General features: G+C 30.5%; 5 protein-coding genes and 1 non-coding gene across 6 annotated transcripts; 3 read left to right on the top strand and 3 right to left on the bottom strand.

Moving 5' to 3' along the window:
- Positions 1-338: 338 nt before the first annotated feature.
- Positions 339-3,170, bottom strand: BX664DRAFT_336377 (uncharacterized protein). Its single transcript, XM_051546068.1, has 10 exons — positions 2,954-3,170; positions 2,712-2,874; positions 2,610-2,653; positions 2,439-2,505; positions 2,272-2,338; positions 2,181-2,212; positions 1,976-2,110; positions 1,733-1,877; positions 1,031-1,642; positions 339-973 (listed from the first exon to the last, which is right to left on the bottom strand). Exons 1-10 carry the CDS (start codon positions 3,136-3,138, stop codon positions 456-458), a joined length of 1,968 nt encoding a protein of 655 aa, XP_051399294.1. The 5' UTR covers positions 3,139-3,170; the 3' UTR covers positions 339-455.
- Positions 3,171-3,756: 586 nt separating this feature from the next.
- On the top strand, positions 3,757-4,432 carry BX664DRAFT_387022 (uncharacterized protein). Its single transcript, XM_051549359.1, has 2 exons — positions 3,757-3,848; positions 3,902-4,432. The coding sequence occupies exons 1-2, from the start codon at positions 3,766-3,768 to the stop codon at positions 4,278-4,280; spliced, it is 462 nt and encodes a 153-aa protein (XP_051399293.1). The 5' UTR covers positions 3,757-3,765; the 3' UTR covers positions 4,281-4,432.
- A 1,761-nt stretch (positions 4,433-6,193) lies between these two features.
- Positions 6,194-7,015, top strand: BX664DRAFT_282719 (uncharacterized protein). Its single transcript, XM_051541572.1, has one exon. The coding sequence runs from the start codon at positions 6,228-6,230 to the stop codon at positions 6,966-6,968; it is 741 nt and encodes a 246-aa protein (XP_051399292.1). The 5' UTR covers positions 6,194-6,227; the 3' UTR covers positions 6,969-7,015.
- A 2,477-nt stretch (positions 7,016-9,492) lies between these two features.
- On the bottom strand, positions 9,493-9,565 carry BX664DRAFT_t85. Its single transcript has one exon. It is a non-coding gene; the product is annotated as a tRNA-Met (tRNA).
- Positions 9,566-10,042: 477 nt separating this feature from the next.
- Positions 10,043-11,169, top strand: BX664DRAFT_336364 (ricin B lectin domain-containing protein). The gene is made up of 7 exons (XM_051546067.1): positions 10,043-10,176; positions 10,264-10,293; positions 10,368-10,394; positions 10,500-10,548; positions 10,651-10,668; positions 10,779-10,830; positions 10,912-11,169. Exons 1-7 carry the CDS (start codon positions 10,090-10,092, stop codon positions 11,084-11,086), a joined length of 438 nt encoding a protein of 145 aa, XP_051399291.1. The 5' UTR covers positions 10,043-10,089; the 3' UTR covers positions 11,087-11,169.
- A 365-nt stretch (positions 11,170-11,534) lies between these two features.
- Positions 11,535-13,938, bottom strand: BX664DRAFT_360144 (uncharacterized protein). Its single transcript, XM_051548138.1, has 5 exons — positions 13,162-13,938; positions 12,725-13,063; positions 11,907-12,567; positions 11,674-11,828; positions 11,535-11,605 (listed from the first exon to the last, which is right to left on the bottom strand). The coding sequence occupies exons 1-5, from the start codon at positions 13,867-13,869 to the stop codon at positions 11,591-11,593; spliced, it is 1,878 nt and encodes a 625-aa protein (XP_051399290.1). The 5' UTR covers positions 13,870-13,938; the 3' UTR covers positions 11,535-11,590.
- Positions 13,939-14,285: the final 347 nt, after the last annotated feature.

Raw genomic sequence — 14,285 nt, 5'->3', positions numbered from 1 at the left:
AAAAAAAAAAGCCATCATTATTCATATTGTTATGATGATTTATTTCCTTTCTTTTCTTATTTGATAAACTCACATACTAGATATTCATATTATCTCTTTACTGTTTTCTTTTTATTGGTTTCGGAAGTCAACCGAACTGATAATACAATAACAGTAATAACAATAAAGTTTTTTTTTTTTTTTGTGTAAAGATTTTTCCAAATTGATCCTTTCCGAAGTATTATCCCTTATAATTTTATATCTAGAAACAGATATAAGCCGATACCTTTTACTGATATTGTTATTGTTTATATAATATTTGGAATGACAGAAAAGATAATGATTTTTTTTTTGGAGGGTGTTGATAAAAATGACATACTTTTTATTGTTCTTTCTACAAAATGATAAACATACAAATTGATAATATGGTGGGGGGGGAATAAAGTCTAAATCTAATAAAAAAATGAAATTATATATTAAAACTCATTAAGATGATCTGATGATGCTTGATGTCTTGAAGTTGTACTTGGATTTCGAGGAGGTTGACTTCTTGGATGTTTGACAGCTTGAAATTCGTTGACCGATCGTGCATAAAGACTTTCCGAAGACAATGATTTGCTAACACCTGATATTGATGCCTGATCCAAGGATTCTATTCCACAATTGAGCGATGATGAGGTCCCATTTTGTAGATCAACCGCAGAATCACCATCCGCAGCTGATGAGAGGACATCTACCCCTGATAAGTTTGTTGTTGAACCTTGATGTGTATCCGCGTCGACATGATGGTTGCCATGACGATGATAAAATCTAAAAGAATTAGTATGGTTTTCCGTAGTATCATTCAGTGGAGTTGGTAATCGTCCGATAGGTCTTTGTCGAATCTTTGTTTCACCTGCTACGATTCGTATAAACTCTTGTTCATCAAAGTATTTGAGCGCCGCCCAGGTTGGATTCAGAAAGGAAAAAGATTTTTTCCATGATGATAATTGTTCTAAAAAAAAAAAAAAAATTGAACCATTTCATATTACTATAAATGATTTGTACTTACGTCTTCCAATGCCACCTTGATCTTCTTTACCATGTAATGGAACCATTGGTGCTGATAAAGTGCCTCCAGTACCTTGTTTCAATGGTCGTTTTCCTTTTTCCATTCGACAGATATTTCTTGCAATACATACACCAGCCAAAGTAGCAGAATAACCTGTTTTTTCTTCTTTGACATTGGTCACATCACCACCGGCAAAAATAGTTGAATATTTTGGATGATCCAATTGCAGGGTTGGCTTGACGCGGATTCGATCCCAATTGTCCACAGTAAAATCTAGGTTACAACTTATATCAGATGCTTTCAACAATTGACTACACGGTGATGTTCCAGTGGCCAAATAAATCTTGTCAAAACCACTAAATCGACGCCCACTCGATCCAAGAAAGATGTTGTCTTCTCCAGAATCAAAATCGACTATTTTCTCGTTGCATATCACGTTCACACCAATGTTTTGTAGGTATTCCAAAGCTTTCTTTTGCGTTGAGGGACTTGATCGACGAACCAAACTTGAATGAGATTCTACAATAGTCACAGATTTCTTCTTTGGACAACCATCTGGAAATTTATGTAAAGCTATTTCAGCAGCAAGTTCACAGCCCACAAGTCCACCACCTAATTAAAATATATACAAAAGAAGAAGAGAGATAAGTAATGAGTTTCATGTTATTTGTTTGTTTATTTGTTTGTGTGTGTCATCTTTACCAATAATCAAGATATCTTTAGCACTTTTCAGTTCAAGATATTCCTTGCCCAAATCCGTCATTCTATACAAAGCAGAGATATCAAATGATTTCAATTTGGATTGATAAGAACTTCCAGTAGCAATGACCAGATAATCAAAAGGGATCTAATAAAATAATAAACCAGTTTAGTTCTTACATATTTCTTTTTTTTTTAAAAAAAAAAAAGAAAAGAAAAGAAAAAAAAGACAAAAAAATGACTTACAGATTCACCGTTCACATGGACCATCGTAGCATCATTTTCTAATCGGTCAGCAATACCAATCATCACGCGACCATTCTTAACATAAGATTCATGACGTACCCGTAACGAAGAGGCATCTTCTGGTCGGACTAGCATCTAATAAAATAAAATAAAATAATGTTGGTTTCATATAGATTTTCTTCTTTTTTTTTTCCAATGTTTTTACCTTGATCATCCCAGGTGTATATTCAAATGAGTCTACCAATGAAATATATGTCAATGACAAATATTCATCCAATGATTTTTTTTTTACCTACCTTTAGCATCAATAAGTGTAACATGAAAGCGGGACATCGGATCCAAAATGGAGGCAACCGTGAAACCCTAAAAAGAAAAAAAAAATGGTAATGATAAAAAAAGGAAAAAATTAGTTAAAGATGTGAAGGAAAAAAACAATTAGCCGACCTGTCAACTAGGTACTTACCACAAATCCTCCACCAATAATCACTACTCGTTTTTGACAGTTCCGTGGCTGTTGTTCAACGTTTGAGCTGCGATACAAAAAGAATAGAAAAAAAGAATAAAAAAATATAAAAAAACAGGGGAAGTTTAGATGACCAACAAAAATATATTTATATATCCATTTTTTTTTTACATTGACATGTTATGAATACGTTTGAATTCTTCGGTCTTTGCTTCCTATAAAAAAAAAAAAAATAAGTTACCTTCTATATAAACTAATTTATATTCAACTTACCAATAATTGGCATACTTCTAGTTTCGCTTCTTCAAAGATCTTGAGAGCGTTTTTGGCATTGAGTACTGTAAATCGAGAAGATTCATAAGCTTTTTCGGTAGCTTCACGACAAGTAATGTTGATCTCCATGGAAGCATTCTTGACTATAAAAGTTTTCAAAATTCTATAATAATAAGAGAAGGGTTATTATGTAACACAATTCATTTTGTTTTTGTTTTTTTTTTTGTTTGTTTTTGTTTTACCTTTCTACAGCAGCTTCAATATTGGATAAATTCTGTTGACAATTAAGACGAGATAAAGCTTCAAGAAATAATAAATTTTCATGAGCTTGATTTTTTTTCAAGAAAACTTCAAAAGCAGCCAAGTAGGATGGTGATGATAAAATGGCCTCTAAACGTGGTGAATAAGTACAACCTATTGCTCTCATCTTAATTGATGAAAAAAATAAAAAAAAAAAAACAAAAAAACAAAGGAATTATATATATCTATAAAAAGAATAAGAAGAAGAGGAAGAGAAAAAAAAAATAAACTGTTATAAGCTAAAATAAATATAGCTTGACTTTTACAACTCCGTTTTGAAATGAGGGACCAGATAATCTAGGGAAGAAAGGGTTGATCGGATTTGATCCCGTTCATGTTTCGCTTGATCGAATTTCCATCCATTCAAATCTTAAGATTACATAACAAAAATAATAATAAATCTCTTCATGATTGGACTTGATTCTAAAAAGATACCTAAGAGATTTTTTTTAATCTGGGGAAATAAATTTACCATATTTTATATAAAGTAATCTTAAATAGAAGATCATCGAAAGACGGCATATATATATAGATTCTTTTCATTCCACTTTTTTATATATAATACTTGATTACTAGTTTATGATCAATCCATTAATGGCATTCCAATTATATTGTGATAACATCATCACTATTTATTTATATCAACAGGAATTAATCATTCAATTGTCTATAAAATAAGGAGGAAAAGAATTTCTTTTCTTTTTTTTTTTATTTTCTTTTTTATTTTTTTTTTTATTTCTTTCTTCTCCGAAGGATGTTCAAAGCTATTGTCTGTTTCACTTTGATTCTATTGATTCATCAAACCTATGCTCAAACTGCCTGTGCTGCGGAGGCAAAGTAAGTTATTAAGAAAAATACTTTTTCTTTATTAATTCTATATATTATGTTAGTTTTCAAGGTTGTAAAACAATTCAAGAGACAAGATTAGGTACATGTGGTCCTGCTGATTATTCATGTCAATGTACAGCTCATCGATTAATTCAAGAATGTTATAATTTATGCCCTGGTTATGCCTCTCAAGCTAATATTCATGCTGGTACTGTTGAAAGTATTTGTGCTGCTGTACCTTCTTCTTCTTCTTCACTTTCCTTACCAAGTGCATCATCATCCATCTCTTTACAATCAACACCATCTAATGCTGCTGTAGCTTCTCCTTCTGTCTCTTCTCCTTCTACACAACATTCAGCTGCTGATTGTTCTTTTGCTTCCAATTTATCCTTTACTATGGTTCTTGTCTTTGGTATCCTCTTTTGGATTCATTCTCATTAATGTATAAACAGTAGTATAACACATAGTTAGTCTATCATAATAATGATAATAATAATAATAAAAGAAAAGAATACATTCCAATAAAACTGTATCATTAACCCCTTTCATCTATCAACTGTATGCAATGACCAATATTAACCCCTCTATTTCCATCCCTTTCAAAACAATCAATCATCAACATTAAAATAAAAAAAGAAATAAAAAAAAAAACAAAACTTTATTCAACAAAATAAAAAAATCCATAAAAGGTAAATCATCTATTGACTACTACTAAAAATACATACTATACTGTTTATAAATACTGGACTTCAGCTTCTATCTAATATCCGTGTTTTTAATAGTTGTTTTCCTTTTTCCTTATCTAAGGTTGATACTGAGTTATCTCTCCTTTTATTGTCTTGATAGCCAAATATGACTTTCAGGAGCTCATTGTCCTAAAGATCACATCGAATAATAATAATAAATAAATAAAAGAAGTCAAATTGAATGCCCGTTGAATAGATACATACATACATACTCCTTCTTCTCTCCCCTCTCAATCATTCTCATCTATCTATCCTCCTTTGATTCTTACCTTCAATCGAATTGATACTGTTGTGTCATGATATCTTGTTCAATCTACTGGTTGTCATACCGGAAGAAAAGAAAAATAAATAAATAAATAAAACATGGAAAATCAAATCCTACTTGCCTGTGATAAAAAAAAAAAAAAAGAAGGTTAAGCTTGATCCATACTTACTATATATGGGCGTTGATTGATTGATATGATTCAAGTAATCTAAAGATGAGTCAATGAATATCGACTGTAAAACTATCCAGTAACAGAAACATTAGAAAATAACACACGTTTTTGTTTTATTTGTTTTTTTTATCTCATTGAACCTACAATCATCCTTTGACATCATCATAACAAACATACCGAATTATCTATCCATCATCCATAATATTTGAAAGCTAGAATTTGATAGGGTATCAGTTATGCATATAAGAAAAAAAGTCAGTGATTAATGCGATATCTGTCATTGGATTTACCTACTACATTTACCTTTACATTTTTAACACCAGATTCATGCCGGTCTAAATATTACATCATCCAATATGCTTGGTGTTTCTTTCAGTTGACATTTGAGAATGGATCTATATATGATATATTAAATGATCGATTATTCACCACTTGATTAATAATAATGATATATCATGACATGCCAGCAAAGGTGTACAAAGATGTATTGAGGGTATTCAATGTATTGATATCTACATGATAAAAGTAAACTGAATCTTTCCTTTTTTTTTTCTTTTATTTCACTAGTACCTTTTTTGTCCTTTTTATCTCCAAAAGAAATAAATATTTTATCATAAAAAAAAAAAGTACTTTTGTTTTCAAAATATATATAAAGTCAATACCTATCTTTAAATAAATGTTGGAGTCACTTTGAACATCATTCCCATAATGTTGCCCACTAACTGAACAATTGACTACTAATATGTATGTTGAATCCTTTTTACAGTCATATGTGGGAAAAAAGAAAGAAAAGAAAAGAAAAAGAAAAAGAAAAAAAAAGAAATCCTAACTGGGCTTGAAAAAGCATGATTTTTTTTTTTCTTTTTGTCCCAGGAAGGACCAAAAAAAAAAAAAAAAAATAGTCAGGTGAGTAGACAAAAAAGAGATTTGAGTGACACTGGTATGTTTTTTTGTTCTTTATCGATTTCACAATCTAAATGAGGTAAAGCACATGGGGAAGGAAAAATATATCAATAGTTTTTTTTTTTTTTTTTTTTTTTGAAATCATAAGACATATTAAGCAGGGGGGGAAAAGATAATATATAAAGGACGAATTGATTTCATTTATGACTCCGCTATTTCTTTTTCCTTTCTTTTCTTCAGTTTTCTATTTTTTTCTTTTCTTTCTCTCTTTTTTATTTTTTTTTTTTATATTATTATTATTTATGATGAATATTGATACACCACTTACTCCACCAGCTGATCAACATGATGATGATCATGAAATACATAAACCTTCAGTAAAATTTGATTTATCTAATTTACCAACTATGAATAAAGATCAAAAACAACAAGAACAAGCGCCACCATCCCCTTGTATTGATATATGCGCTCATATGGTACCGTCTACTATTCTAGTAGCATTATTGGACCGTGAACAAGAAATGCGGGGACTTGTACGACATAACATGCCTTTCTTTGAAACTTTACAATTACATCTTGGACCTACACAATGGCCTTTATTTGAAGATATTCTCTATCGAGATCGACAACAACTCTCTGATAAAGAATGGATGTCAAGGATTGAACAATTTTTAAATCAAGTACCCTCATTATTAGGTACATTCAAAGAATTGGTTGGTTATGTGGATGATTCAAATGATCAAGAAAGAAACACAACAGCTGGTCTATCTATTACTGGGGTACCTAATGTGGATTTATGTCATATTCGTCAATACCCTGATCGATTAAAGGATCTTCATTCATCTTATCCTCAATTCTTTATCAACTGCCAGCAGGTTCTGTCAGAAGATGATTATACTCAAATGGAAAATGTCTTATTTGCTTCAAAATCGGAACTCTCGGATGGTCGTTGGAAATCTCTTATCAAGAAACTTTTGTCACCTCATCAAAATCTTATGGATCAATTGAAGGAAATCATTGCTTATGAAATCGACGATGATTGATTGATCATCATTCTCTCTTTTTTTTTTTTTATTATTATTATTATTTTATTTTTATTAGTATCATCAATCATTCTCCCCCTTTTTCTCTCCTCCTTTTCCTCCTCTTATGTCATTCTTGCCTTTAGTATAGTTGTAATAAAAAAAAAATCTTTATTTTGAAACAGCTCTTTATTTTGTGTATATGTTTGTTTATTCTTCTCCTTTTTGATTTACGGATTTTATAAAAAGCTAAAATCAGATCGCTCCTAATACAAAAAAAAAAAAATATTTCTTTTCATTACTAGTTCTTCTCACATGATTGCGCCCAAAGGCTGGTTTTCTTTCTCTCACACGCTTTTTTATTGATTATTTGTTATTATACGAAACATATTCAGAAAATATGACGTTTTTCTACTGGAGGAATTTTTCTCACTTGTCAATTAAAAACGAGAGAGAGAGAGTCTCACCAAAACAGGAAGTGCTTTTTTTTTTTTTTTTTTTAAACAAGATGAAACAATGGGATAAAATATATTTAATGAGTTCCAAATTAGTATTAACATTTTTTATTGACGACTTTTTTTTTTTTTTGGTTTGTAGAAAAATATCCTACTCATATCGATTGGTTCAAAATCTGGCTAACAAATATACCATCAATAAATATATAATAAATAAATGAACGGGAATAATCATCAAAAAAAAAAAAAGAAAAAATCTGTTCTATCTATCTAATATCATATTGCCTTCATCCATAAGTCCGTTTCTATCCAATATACTGTCGTATAAAAAAATTTTCTTTCAGGTTGTTAAATAGCTTGTTTAGTCCTAGTTCCTCCATCTTCCATTCTTGAAAATAAGAATGGTCAAATTCAATACGTTACAGTGACCATTTGTCCACAAGAGAGAAAAAAAAAAAAAAAATAATAATAAATTTGAGTTGAGGAGTTTCAAGTTGTGAAAAATTGCTTTTTTCACTTTCTTTTCTTTTTTCAATCCTTTTCCTGATGTTCTAGATTAGTTGATCTTATCGTGTTATTGAGTTCTATAGGGCGATTCCATCAATGCCTTTGTCCATCCTCTTCTTTACATGTACTCAAGGAGGTAATGTCAAACAGAGAAAATATAATCAATTGAACAAATATTTTACTTTTTTTTTTTTAATCATTCATTTATAAATTCCTCTAAAGGTCCAAGGTAAAAAGGCAATGGTGCATAATATTATCTCTCTCTCTTTTCCGTAAGTCAACTTTCTTCGTGTCTTTTTTTTCACATAATTTGATCTGATCCTTATTTTCCAAAGCTTTTTTTTTTTTTTTTTCTGATCTAGACTACTTTACGATTGGATCAACTGGATGGATTTGTAACAAGGACTCTGCTGAATTCCAAAGACAAATCAATGGTGTAAAATTATCTTTTGAATGGTTCTTCTTCTAGTTTGGTTCGTGTCTCTTCTCTCTCTCTCTCTCTCTCTGTAATAGTTAGTATTTAAATTATATATTTATTACGGGTTATATTCTTTTTCAATAAAATCATCTTCATAGTACCAAATCATCTTGGATAAGTAAAACATCTTCTTGTTTATATTCACTTTATCAATCAATCATTGGAAAAATCAAATTTACATGCCCTTTCTTTTCTTTACAATATTTATGATCACATTTGCTAGCTGCGATATAAACATTATACTACGATCTTTGCTACGACATTTCCTTTTCATATTATTATAGCTATGGCAACTTAATATAAATAGTGGATAGAACTTTTATAATTTCTTTAGTTATGTTTTAATAAATTTTCTTCTCAACTAAAAAAAAAAAAAGATATTCAGGTCTTCATTTTATATTTTACAATAATTCTATTACCACTTTGGTTTTTCCAAAATTAAATAAATAATCATCATTGTTGAATAAAAAAAAAAAAAAAAAATTAAAAAAAAAAAATTTATTTTCAATTTTTACTTTCATTTTTATTTCCCCTTTTATTTTTCATTCTATTTTTTATTTTTTTATTTCACTTATTATTTTCGTTTTCATTTTCTTTTTCATATTATATTTTTTAACCTTAAATTTCAAATAGTATAAATACCCCACCTTTTTCCTTTATTTTTCCTTTTTTTTTTTAGTTCAATCAGTCAATATTTTATATTTTTTTAAATAAAAACATCTTTACATCCCTACTTGATTATATTGTGGATTATCTATTTTGATTGGCTCACTTTGTTCTATATTTAAAGTCAGAACAATTACTCTACTTCTATTTTCCAAATTTGGAACAAGACTTTATTTTTCTTTACTTTACTTTTTGTTTTATTTTATCTCTTTTCTTATACGTGTGCTTGCGTAATCAAGTACTGGTGCTCACTATAAACATTATTAACTTTCAATCATCCGTATTACTTTTTCAATTTTGAACCTAAAAACAAAAAAATCACTTAACAACACAAGAGGTGATCATCATCAAACAAAAAACGAATATATGTCGCAATAACGATAAATGATTGGTCAATATTTTAAAAACCGTACAGGCAAAATGTGAAAAAAAAGAGAGTTGCTCGCTAGCAGGATCGAACTGCTGACCTTCAGATTATGAGACTGACGCTCTACCAACTGAGCCAAACAAGCGCTTGTTGAATGTAGACTGATAACTGGATGATAAAGCATAAACACGGAATCGGCGAAACGATATAAGCGATTGGATGAGAGAGGTTATTGACCAGGGACCGGAGGAATGTTTAAGCCGATATGTGATGATTGGACTGAGGTTCAATGTAAAGCATATTTGGAAGAAAGGAAGGAAAAAAAAGGATCTCCTTTTCCCCCCTTCTCATTTTTCTTTTCTTTTTTTTTTTTTTTTTTTTGACTGCTGCATAAAAAGAAGGTCGATCTTTTTTCTTTTTTTTTTTTTTTTTATGATCTATTCATTCTTTTTTTTCTTTTTTTTTACATATTTTTATTTTGTTACTACCAATGGACAAGTTTAATCTGTTTGTGTAATGGCAAGTAATTTTTTTTTTTTTTGGAAAACGCAGCTACACCAAAAAAAGCAGAAAGGCCGGTCCGATTTTTTTTTTTTATTTTTTTTCATTTTCTTTTTCTTTTTTTTTTTTTTTTCTTTTCTTTTCTTTTTATATCTTTATAAAGTCATCATGTCTGGATTCCCTGAAAATACCTACTTTTATATCAAGTCTGCATCTGGTAGTACTGTTGTTGATGTTCACCAAGGAAAACTTGAAGTAAGTTATATTAAGTTTTGAAGTCAATGTGAATTATGTTTCATCCTTATCGCGTTTCCAATATGCTCATCATTATTATTATATTAGAAAGGAACTCATATTGTTATTTGGGAACAGGTACATTTCAATATACTCTTTTTTTTTTTTTTTTTTTATCAACTAGACCTCAATTTTTTTTTTATTGACTATAGAAAACAGGTGAAGATGCCGATAACCAAGTAAGAAAAAAAGAACAGGATTGAATGTATCATTCAATTGTTTTGACAACAAATAAAAAAAAAAAAAAAACTCACTCTTGTTTTTATTATTTCTATTAATTACAGCTTTGGACCTATGATAATGGATTTTTGGTGAATAAGAAATCTGGTCTCGGTAAGAAACTGATACAAAAGGAAAAGAGATGACATTTTTTTCATTTGATTTTTGGATTTGACTCTATCTTTTTTTTTTTTTTAATCTTTATTTATCATGTAGTCCTTGATATTGATGGAGGTAATACTTTGATCCATTGGTTGAATAGCAAAAAAAAAAAAAAAAAAAAAAAGAAACTAATTAATGATGATTTAAATTTTTTTTTCTTTCTTTCTTTCTCTTTGTCTTAGGTGACTTGAAAGTGGAAAAGAAGATTCAACAATATGACCGCAAGATTACTAGGTAAGAAGAGGAAAGAAGAGAAATGGATGAGAATAAAGATCTTATTTATTGACCTCTTTTTTTTTTATTATTATTCTATAGAGCTCATAATCAAAGATGGGGTTTCCGTGATGGATATATCTATACTCGTGCCGATCCTCGTATTGTTTTGGATGTTAAGGGTGGTAATGAAGAAGAAGGTACCCGTGTCATCACTTACAAGCGTAAATTGGAAGATTACCAAAATCAACAATGGATCGTTGAACCTGTATCTTAGTTAATTCTATTCTAATGTTTTATATATCTATTTGTTTTACTTCTTTTATATTATCCCATTCAATAAAACCTTATTCGATCCTTTTTTTTTGTTTGTTCTCTCATCATACTTTTTTCATTTATTATTATAGCGTATCATTCATCATTTCATACCACTCTCATTATTATCAATCACATATTTATTTTTGTCCTTTTGTTTTAGTTTGAAAGAGTTATGTATTTTGATTAGCTACAAACGAAAAGCCAGATACCCTCCATTCATGGATGCAGATCTATTCTATTCTTTCTCTTTTTTTTTTTTTTTTTCCTTTCCAAAATAAAATATCTCCTTTGAGATGATTCACTATAATCCATCACAGAGAATCATACACATAAAAGTATAATAATAATAATAATAAAGATAAAAGAAACAGTTTTTTTGCTTTTTATTGAATAAAAAAAAAAAAAAAGGACAGTGATGTGAGAGTTCTAGAATAAAAAGAGGTGAGGGAATCACAAGTCATGTTTAGGTCCAAACATACTATATTTAATAAAAAAAAAAAACAAAAGGTTAAATAATGCTCATCATTATCATCTTTTGATACTTACTTGAGGACCACCACCACCTTCAGGAACAGTCCAATCAATGTTTTGTGAAGGATCCTTGATATCACAGGTCTTGCAATGAATACAGTTTTGAGAGTTGATTTGTAATCGTTGATGACCTGGATTAGCTTCATCTTCTACAAATTCGTATACGCCAGCTAAATAATAATAGTAATAATAATAATGAGATCACTTCCATAATAATAATGATAATAATAAATATATATTGTTATTACCTGGACAGAATCGACCTTCAGGACCATCATAAATAGCCAAGTTTTGTTCAACAGGCTTGGCAGGATCTCGAAGACGTAAATGGACAGGTTGATTTTCGGCATGATTAGTACCTGTACGAGATACACTGGTTAACAAATCAAAGGAGATGACACCATCAGGTTTAGGATAATCGATTTCTTTGCATTCAGCAGCAGGTTTCAATGTTTGCCAATCAGCATGTTTGTGTCGGAAAGTCCAGGGTTCCTTGCCTTTGAGGATTAAAGTTTCAATACCGGAATAAAGTACACCACCAAGCACACCAAGAGGTCCATTGAAGGAAGGTTTACAATTACGTACTTCATAAAGTTCTTCATACACCCAAGAATTTTTGATCTTTTCTTCATAATTGTCCAATACAACACCTTTTTGTACCTCATTATCAGAAGTAAAGAGTTTTTCATAAGCAGCTTCAGCAGCCAACATACCAGATTTCATAGCAGTGTGAGTTCCTTTAATCTTGGGTAAATTCAAGAAGCCAGCTGTACAACCAATAAGAGCACCACCAGGGAAAACAAGTTTGGGGATAGATTGACAACCACCTTCGTTAATAGCACGAGCACCATAAGAGATACAATTACCACCTTCCAAAAGATCCTTCACTAAAGGATGATGTTTGAATCGCTAATATTATATAAATAAAAAAAAAAAAATAAAGTTAATATCTAATGAATTATACGGAGTTCCTTTCTCTCTCTCTCTTTTTTTTCCCACGATGGCATGTACATAATTTCTTCCCATTAACAATATTTTTTTTTATTATTTTATTTTGTAAACTTACTTGGAATTCCTTAAAGGGACTCATATAAGGATTGGTATAATCAAGACCCACGACCAAACCAAGAGCAACCAAGTTCTTTTCAGGTTCCAAATGATAAATGAAACTTCCACCATAAGTATTGTTATCCATGGGCCAGCCAATGGTATGAGTCACTGATCCAGGTTGATGTTTTTCAGGTTTGACTTCCCAAACTTCCTTGATACCAATACCATATTGTTGAGGATCACTTTCCTTACGAAGATCGAATTTCTTAACCAATGTTTTTGTAAGAGAACCATGACATCCTTCAGCAAACATAGTCACTTTGGCATTTACATGCATACCACGTTCATAAGTATCCTAATCCCAAATAATAATAATAATAATAATAATTAGATAGTTTTCTTTTTTTTTTTAAAAAAAAAAAATAAAATAAAATAAAATAAAATTTTTCCTACCTTGGGTTGAAAGTTCTTGTCCAAACCAACATCATTCAAAGCAACCCCACGAACACTACCATCATCGTTATAAAGAACTTCAGAGGCAGCAAAACCAGGATAGATTTCAACACCTAATTCTTCAGCTTGTTCACCGAGCCACTTGACAAAGTTATTGAGAGAGACGATATAATTACCCTTGTTATTCATTTGAGGAGGATGAGGTAAAGGGAAAGACATGGATTTTGTCAAGAGACGCATACTATCACTAGTCACAGGAGTATTGAGAGGAGCCCCCTTTTCCTTCCATTCAGGGATCAATTCATTCAAAGCGCGAGGTTCCAAAACAGCACCAGATAAGATATGAGCACCTACTTCACCAGCCTTTTCCACCACCATAACACGAATATCCTTATCAGCTTCCAATGCTAATTGCTTCATACGAATAGCAGCTGCCATGCCAGAAGGACCACCGCCAATGATCACTACATCTGTTTCATCTTCAAATACTTCACCACGTCGAGGATCGTCCTCATCCAAAGTATCACGATCCACAGGGATCCAAATGGATCGTGTTTGACTACTAGAGAAACATCGTACAGTTTGAATATATGGTTGACGTACGCGAGGTAACGCCCTTTGCAAAGTTGTTCCACGAGAACCAAGTAATGTTTTGGTTTGAGCACGAAGAGTGTGACGTAAACGCTGTGTTGCTGAATTACGTAACATTATAATGTTTCTTTCACCAAAAAAAAAAAAAATAAGAGTGGGGAGGGATATGTATAAAAAGAATGAAAGAAGTGAAGAGAAATAAAAAGAAAAAAAGAAAAGAAAAAAAAAAGACAAGCTTTTTTTTTCAAGGCGAATTCGGAATTTAAACCATCTAAAAAAGTTTGAAAAAAAAAAAGTTCACATGATTGGACGTCACATCAATTCCAAGAAAGGGAGAAAAGAAAAAAAAAAAAAAGCGGGGCAATGATAAATGATATTTTAGATCAAGATCAATTCACTAAGAAAGAAATATTTTTTTTAAAAAAAAAGTAACTGATGATTTGTAGGATGAATTCGTGATTAGTGGCTAAAGGATTATTCTATTGAAATGACATGGTGATACAAAACTTTTTTTTTTTGTGAAATAGGGTTTT

This window comes from Halteromyces radiatus, assembly GCF_025201355.1.
Source record: "Halteromyces radiatus strain CBS 162.75 chromosome Unknown BX664scaffold_5, whole genome shotgun sequence".
Taxonomy (NCBI): Eukaryota; Fungi; Mucoromycota; class Mucoromycetes; order Mucorales; family Cunninghamellaceae; genus Halteromyces; species Halteromyces radiatus.
The sequence above is the reverse complement of the archived record's forward strand: the minus strand, read 5'-3'. Positions and strand labels throughout refer to the sequence as shown.